Raw genomic sequence first — 8056 nt, 5'->3', positions numbered from 1 at the left:
GCATTTGTTGTGGTTTGAATTTGCCGCAGTGGACAGCTGGAACGGACAACCGGAAGCGGCAGATTCAAACCACTATAAGTGCCGGAGGAAAGATCACAGAAGCGCTTCACAGGAGGCTCCCAAACACTGAGGACGTCACCTAGACAGGGGACGAAACGTCTGCAACATAAACTCCCAGCTCGGCGAACACAACCACAACATCTTATGGAAGTGTATAAGATGATTAGAGGCATGAATAGGGTGAATGCACTCAGTCTTTTTCCCATGGTTGGGGAATCAAGGACTAGAGGGCATGAGTTTAAGGTAGGAGGGAAAAGAATAGGGAACGTGAGGGGCAACTTTTTTTTTTACACAGAGGGTGGTACACATATGGAAATGGAAGTGGTTGAGGTGGGTACATTAACAACATTTAAAAGGCGTTTTGACAAACACATGGATAGGAAAAGTGTAGAAGGATTTGGGCTAAGTGCAGGGAATTAGGGCTAGTGTGAATGAAATGGTTGGCGTGGACAAGTTGAACCGAAGGTTCTGTTTCCATGCTGTACATCTCTATGACTCTATGACATTTTGGTCAGCACTGACCAGTTTGGGCCAAAGAGCCTGTCTCAGTGATTTAGGACCCTATGACTTCTTCATCTGTATTAAAGCAAAGTGACCAAACCTGACAACGCGAAGTAAAAATAGATTTTAAATTACAGGTTACTTAGCTCTTTTAACTGGCTGTTTGTGCAAGTTCATTGTTAGGTAACACAGAACAATGATATCTTGGAATATTAAATACTACTTAAACAGGTTGAGGTTCTGGATGTAAGTTTGCTCGCTGAGCTGGAAAGTTCAGTTTCAGATGTTTCATCACCATGAAGTAACGTCATCACCGGAGGCTCACTGACTACGTTACCTGCTATGGTGGCAAAACGTCTGAAAATGAACCTTCCAGCTCAGCTAACAAACTTACACCCAGAACTATTTAAATAGTCTAACATAACCTACTAAACACCTTGCAAGCAGGAACTGAAAACCCTACATCATTGGATGCATGGAATGGGCTCTGGACACATCTAAGTAGCCCCATCAGACTAAGCCAAACAGCATCAGGGTGGCATTCCGAAAACAGAACATGGTTAAGTAGTTGCAATACTCATTTATACATTTGTATACATGTGCAGTAGCCTCCTTGATGAGACAGTGGAAGGATTGTTGGTTCCCATGGAACTCTATCCCATTAAAAGGCTGCCTTGGATAGTCCCTCTTACTGACAAAGAGAATATGGTATTGATTAAATTGGCACATTTCAGCCCCTTGGTGCACTACAGCATGGTTCTTCATTGTTCTAGCCATCACTTCAGAATCAAGATGACCAACTGAATACAGGTTACTGAAGTAAAACACGGGCTAAGTTAAATGCAAAATTTAATTTTTCAGGATTTATTATACAAAAGACAACTACAGGAAAAGATAAAACTTGACAAATATGCATCAATTCAACAAAGTGATCAGGTTTCTATTGTATCAAACATCATTGCTTTCAATCATTACAAGTCTTTACGACAGTGAGACTCAAGTGGTGTCCATTGATTCACCTTCTGCAAAAGAACAAAACATGAAATGTGTAAAACAGCTTCCTAGACAATGGAGGTAAAGTTTCTAATTCTCCTTGCTATCTGGATACCACCGCAAAATGAAAGAGAGAGAGAGAGAGAGAGAGAGAAAATGCATACACACACACAGAATGTGCGAGTGGATGTGAGAGTGCAATTAACACCTCCACGTGAGGGTTGCAAACTCAAGTAGCCCTTGCATGTCTTTACTGTTGCAAAACCGACAGGTAGAGAAACCTTTCAATGCAATACTTCAATCCACTTTCATGCTGGATGTAGTGAGAGAATATTCGAACGTGAGGTCAGTCCAGACTTTTCCTAACATATCATTGATTATAGAGTAGTCATAACACAACACGGTCTTTGTCATCTAGCTTTTAAAATATGAAGCAACAGTTAAAGGGAGGCACAGGAAAATGTACGATGGCTGTCTGCCTGATTAAAAACTGTTACACCTCGTTTCTTACATCTACCTATTACGTTTCCCCCATTCTTCTAGATGAAAATAACTTTCTAGTGTGCAATGCACTGCTGCTCTCAGATGCCATTCTGCATGTGAGACAGGCCAGACAGGTTAATCAAGATGCACAGCAACAGCTCACCAAGAGTGCATTGTTATCACAACCACTACCACCCTGAAATACATGGCAGCACCACCACTGGTAAGATCCTCTCAAATTACAATGGGGATTCAAGGAATTTCAGTGCTGTGTCTGATTTAATCAGAACAGCTTTCTGCTAACACAATATCGAAAATGGAACCACCCCTCTTTCTCCAGGCCCTTGGTACAGAGTTTACCTTAAATGCCAGGCAATGATGGTTTCCAAATAAAAGTAAAATCAATACATGTTTTTGGATTTCACCAGCACGATCTCCATGCTGGAGATGATCAGGATCTTCACTGGACTAGTCACATTAACTTTTATATTAGGAGGATATTTGCTGGATACAATGACAAGTGGCTCACAACCTGAGATCGCCAAGTCCATCTTCAGTGAGGGAGACAGTGAGCACTGCAGATGCTGGAGATCAGAGTCGAGAGAGTGGTGCTGGAAAAGCACAGCAGGTCAGGCAGCATCCGAGGAGCAGGAGAATCGACATTTCAGGCATAAGCCCTTCATCCTGCTGTGCTTTTCCAGCGCCACACTTTGGACCACCATCTCCAGTGAACTCGCAATGAAACACTTACAGCTGATTAAGCTGGTGGGAATGCAATAATCTGTCAACAGGATCGACACTACTTAGATCAGGGCAACTGGCTTGTTTGCTGCTTCTGCTACTGTTCAAAGTCCACTGCAACGCACCAAGCTTCCACCAACAGTATCTTCTCAACACCATGACTTTACCAACATTAGGAATCAGAGCAATAACATCAGGGAAAACTATCCTGCCTTGGCTAGAAATTTTTCATCATCACTGGTTCAAACCCCTGAGCTTCCCAAACGTATAACAATGTGGGAATACCCATCAGGGGGAGCAGGCCTATTGGTATTCCAACCGGTGATCTTGCCATTGACTCTTCTCATGGGGATTTTGGTTTGATCCTTTGGTCCACTAACCAGACTTTAGTGCTTCACAGAAGCTTACATTGTCAGCAGACACTTGAGGCTTTTCTCCACAAGTGACGTAGCAGTCATTTTGAATGTCCCCCAGTTTATGCCGAAGGTGTTGCATGCTTACGGAAGGTGGTCTCTTTCTCCTGGCTGGCTGAGCCAATGCTGACCTCCTTGTTGCTAGTAGATCTTGGTGTATCCCTGCCATTATCATGAAGCCAGCCCTTGATGCTCAGTCCCGTGGCCTCAGTGGAAGTATCCAGCTTTGATGAATCCCAGGCTTTTGCGACAGTGGAATCAGCAGTGTGATCAGGATGGGAGAAAGGTGAACAATACAGATGCTGGAGATCAGAGTCGAAAAGTGTCTGGCGCTGGAAAAACACAGCCGGTCGGGCAGCATCCGAGGAGCAGGAGAATTGACATTTCAACTGTAAGCCCTTCATCAGGAAGCCTCATTCCTGATGAAGGGCTTATGCTCGAAATGTCGATTCACCTGCTCCTCCGATGCTGTCTGACCGGATGTGCTTTTCCAGCATTACATTCTTCAAGTGTGATCAGGGTATTCCAGCCTAGTCTGTGAGATTTCGTAGATTTATATCTCTGCATGGTGTGTGTGCAGGTTTCTGATCTGAAATCCCTTTGGTGATTGTCGCTTGATTGATTCTTATGCTTAGGCTTGAAATGGAAGTTCAGTTGTGAGTGAACAAGCCAATAATCTGTGTGGTAGTCAGCACTGGGCAAGACTTAAGTACGCAGCACATCCCCTTGGTCATGCTGTAATTGATCAGAGCAACGATATCGCTAAGTGGTCACAGAGCCAGTGCTGTATAGCAATGGAACAGACCCTTCAACCCAACTTGTCCATGCTGACCACATACCCTAAATGAATCTAGTCCCATTTGTCAGTATTTGGCCCATATTCCGCTAAATCCTTCCGATTCATATATCCATCCAGATGTTTTTCAATATTGGAATTGTACCAGCCTCTACCATTTCCTCCAACAGCTCATTCCGTACAGGTGTCTTGAAGTGATCTTTTTTTGTTGAAAGAAGGTGTTATTTATGAACAGTTGTTTTATATGATTGTATCTTGATGTCATTTCTGTCTTGAGTATGCTTGATTGCAGGGCTTACATAACCCTCTAAGGTCCAGAATCCTAAAGATTCACCACCTTTAGTGAAGAAATTCCCTCTCAACAGTCCCAAGTGGCTTGGCTTTTATTCGGAGATTGTGCCCTGGTTCTGAAGTCACCAGCCAGGGGAAATATCCACAGCCACCTATCAGGCCCTGTAAGCATTTTCTAAATTCCAGTAAAATCACTTCTCATTCTTCAAAGCTCTGGAGAACACAGGCCGGTTTCTTCAGTCTCTCCTGGTAGAAACAATCCTGCCATCCTCGGGATCAGTCTGCTAAACCCCAACTGCATTCCTTCTATGGCAAGTACATCCTTTGTTAAATAAGGAGATCAAAACCATACAAAATACTTCAGGTGTAGTCTCACCAATTCTCTGTAAAACTGCAGCTTTACTCCAGTTTGGACGAAGACCAGCATTACATTTGCTTGTTGTATCTGTATGCTTGCTTTTACTGACTCATGAACACGGGCATCAACACTTCCCAAAATCTCACCATTTAAGAAATAATCTGCCTTTCTATTTGTTTCCATCAAAAACTGGATAACTTCCTTTCTTCATATTGTATTACAGCTGCCAAACTCTGCTACTCTGTTGTGTACCTCAATGGAGAGGTTCTGGGTGACTGCTACTATAGTCCACAGCCTCTGGTCAAATTGTAACAGCCAAGATTTCACTTATTAACAAATTGCTGTTGAAGTGAACTCACTCATTTCATTGAACATGAAGGCATCTTGATACTCTTTCATGTACTGTGTAGAGCGAGACTCATCCAGGAAGAGAGAGTAGACCCGCTTGATGTCATCCACTTGTACCTCTGTCCCCTGGTGCAAAGAAAAGAGGAAACAAATGGCTACTGGAACTAAATAGACAGAGAGAGTGCGCTCGGTGAGAGGTATTAGATAAGATAAAGGAAAGTCAGACTGAGGAGCTTTCTGATCCCTGGAAACAAGCCTATCTGCTCCAGGAGTACCCAAAGTGGGAGTTCAGACACCAAGTGGGATTGCAAGACCCAACACAGCAAGGGCCAAGCTCCTCCTCCCCCTCCCCCCCCCCCCCCCAACCCCACCCGCCACCCCTCCCCACCCCCCAACCCTGGAGGAGAAAGTGAGGACTGCAGATGCTGGAGATCAGAGCTGAAAATGTGTTGCTGGAAAAGCGCAGCAGGTCAGGTGGCATCCAAGGAGCAGGAGAATCTATGTTTCGGGCATGAGCCCTTCCTCATTTAGAGGCTTGAAAGTTGTTGTGAACCCACTATAAACACTGTGAAGGTGTGGAGATGCAAGAGGAGACCTAGCTTGGCCAGGGTTGGGGGGTCCTGCTCCTTGGATGCTGCTTGACCTGCTGCGCTTTTCCAGCAACACATTTTCACCCCCCAACCCTGGCCAAGCTAGGTCTCCTCTTGCATCTCCACACCTTCACAGTGTTTACAGTGGGTTCACAACAACTTTCAAGCCTCTAAATGGAGTCAGTGAAAAACATTTGAGAAGCAACGATCTACATGGATGAAGCAAAAGACTCCTTTCTGTTGTCTACACAGCCCAGCAGAGATGAATTTTGAGATCCCTTACCACCTAACAATGTCAGTGAGGCAACAGGAGAAATACTGAGTGAAATGGAATAATATCACAATAAAAGGATTTTCTGCATTTGGCAGGTGTCCCCGTGCATGCGCTCTTGTCTGTGCCTGTCTGTAGATCTGAGTTGGATTCCTTTGTAGCTATTAGCTTCTACCTGATCCAAAAGTGCCCAATACTGACACCTGCTCCCCAAAAGGGGTAAGTACAACATCTCCCAGGGCCTATACCTCTCACTGCACGCAGGAAGATATAGAGAAAGATTTTAAAAGAACTTGTAGGAAGTGTGTCTGTTCACGGTTTACCTTTCGTTTTTTACAGACAAGGTTAGCAGCAGTGATCAGTTGGATGGAATATCGAAGTGACGTTTCCAAGCCAATCCGTGTTAGAACAGTGTACGCATCCTCACTCATCTCCACATCCTCCTCTTCACACCTGTACGTAAAGGGGGTGGGGCAACATTTAACAGATGACTTGCTGTATTAATACAGAGAAATGTGGCTGTGCTCAATAAACATATTTTCTTCCCTGACAGTTTGATTGTGTTATATAAAAGTGGCCACATAGATACGTCAGTGTCTGCAGGTGGTGAGTTACAGAACGTTGTTGAGTTCCTGGGCTACACTACATGGACGGAGGATGTGCAACAGCTGAAGGAAAGTCAAGGACTAAGATCATCATTTAATTCTCCCAAACAATCTGTTCTGTCAATTGAGAAGGGGGGAACTGAACCATAAACGTAGAAACTAGGGCAAGGAGGAGGCCAAACAGTCCCTTGATTCAATAAGATCACAGGTGATTTGATTAATTTGCATTTGTGTGCACACCTGACAATCTTTCATCCCTTTGCTTATCAGGAATCTATCTACCTCTAACTTAAAGATATTCAAAGAATGTTTCCACTGCCTTTTCAAGAAGAGAATTCAAGACTCTCAACCTTGGAAGAGAAGAATTCTTATCTCTGACTTAATGGGTAATTAATTCATCACTGTCATGGTGGAGCTCATGGTAATGTTAAATCCTCACCCTGGGCATCATTTGCTCCCCAGTTTGTTTGGATTATGTCCGACTATGGGGAAAAGATCAGTAACAAATGTGCTTAGTGTACAATAAGTTCACAAACACTACAATCCTCTATGTCCATTCAGATAGACACTCATTCCGTGACAGGTTGTGCCTATTTCTTGTTATACAGTTACAGAGATGCCCAGCACAGAAATAGACCCTTCAGTCCAACTTGGCCATACCAACCAGATATTCTCAATTAATCTACTCCCATTTGGTTGATATCCCTTCCTCTTCATATACGCATCCAGATGTCTTTTGAATGTTCTAATTATACCAGCCTCAACCACTTCCTCTGGCAGCTCGTTCCATACGCTACCACCCACTGTGTGAAAAAGTTGCTCCTTAGGTCCCTTTTATATCTTTCCCTTCTTTCCTTAAACCTATGCCCTCTAGTTTTAGATTCCCCCACCCTGCAAAAAAAGACCTTGGCTATTTATCCTATCCATGCCCCTCATGATTTTATAAACCTCGTTAAGGTCACCCCTCAACCTTGGAGGCTCCACGGAAAATGACCCCAGCCGATTCAGCCTCTCCCTATAGCTCAAACCCTCCAACTCTGGCTACGTTCTTGTAAATTTTTTCTGTACCCTTTCTAGTTTCACAACAGCTTTTCTATAGCAGAGAAACCAGAGTTGAATGCAGTGTTCCAAAAGTGGCCTAACCAATGTCCTGTACAGCTGCAACATGACCTTCCAACTCCTGTACTCAATGCATTGACCAATAAAGGAAAGCATACCAAATGCTTTCTTCACTACCCTATCTACCTGTGACTCCACTTTCAAGGAGCTATGAACCTTCACTCCAAGGTCCCTGTGTTCAGCAACACTCCCTAGGACCTTACCTTCAAGAGTATAAGTCCTGCCCTGATTTGTCCTACCAAAGTGTAGCACCTCACATTTATCTAAATTAAAGTCCATCAGCCACTCCTTGGCCCATTGGCCCATCTGATCCAGGTCCCTTTGTAATCTGAAGTAATCTTCTTTGTTGTACACTACACTACATTAATTTTGGCATCATCTGCAAATGTACTACCCATACCTCCTACGTTCACATCCAAATCATTTATATATACAACAAAAAGCAGTGGACCCAGCGCCGGTCCATGTGGTACACCACTGGTCACAG

The 8056-nt window shown here is 43.8% G+C and overlaps 1 protein-coding gene across 2 annotated transcripts in view; it reads right to left on the bottom strand.

The window, feature by feature from the left end:
* Positions 1–1393: 1393 nt before the first annotated feature.
* Positions 1394–8056, bottom strand: part of ruvbl2 (RuvB-like AAA ATPase 2) — a 28641-nt gene continuing 21978 nt past the window's right edge. For both annotated transcript variants that reach the window (XM_072588799.1, XM_072588800.1), the window contains exons 13-15: positions 6169–6298; positions 4996–5110; positions 1394–1583 (exon numbers count right to left, since the gene is read on the bottom strand). In XM_072588799.1, the coding sequence (XP_072444900.1) occupies positions 1558–1583; positions 4996–5110; positions 6169–6298 (271 nt within the window). In that variant the 3' untranslated portion in view covers positions 1394–1557. The remainder of the gene's footprint in view (positions 1584–4995; positions 5111–6168; positions 6299–8056) is intronic.

The sequence above is a fragment of the Chiloscyllium punctatum genome, chromosome 18 (genome assembly GCF_047496795.1).
Source record: "Chiloscyllium punctatum isolate Juve2018m chromosome 18, sChiPun1.3, whole genome shotgun sequence".
Taxonomy (NCBI): domain Eukaryota; kingdom Metazoa; phylum Chordata; class Chondrichthyes; order Orectolobiformes; family Hemiscylliidae; genus Chiloscyllium; species Chiloscyllium punctatum.
This window is presented reverse-complemented; position numbering and strand designations above follow the sequence as displayed.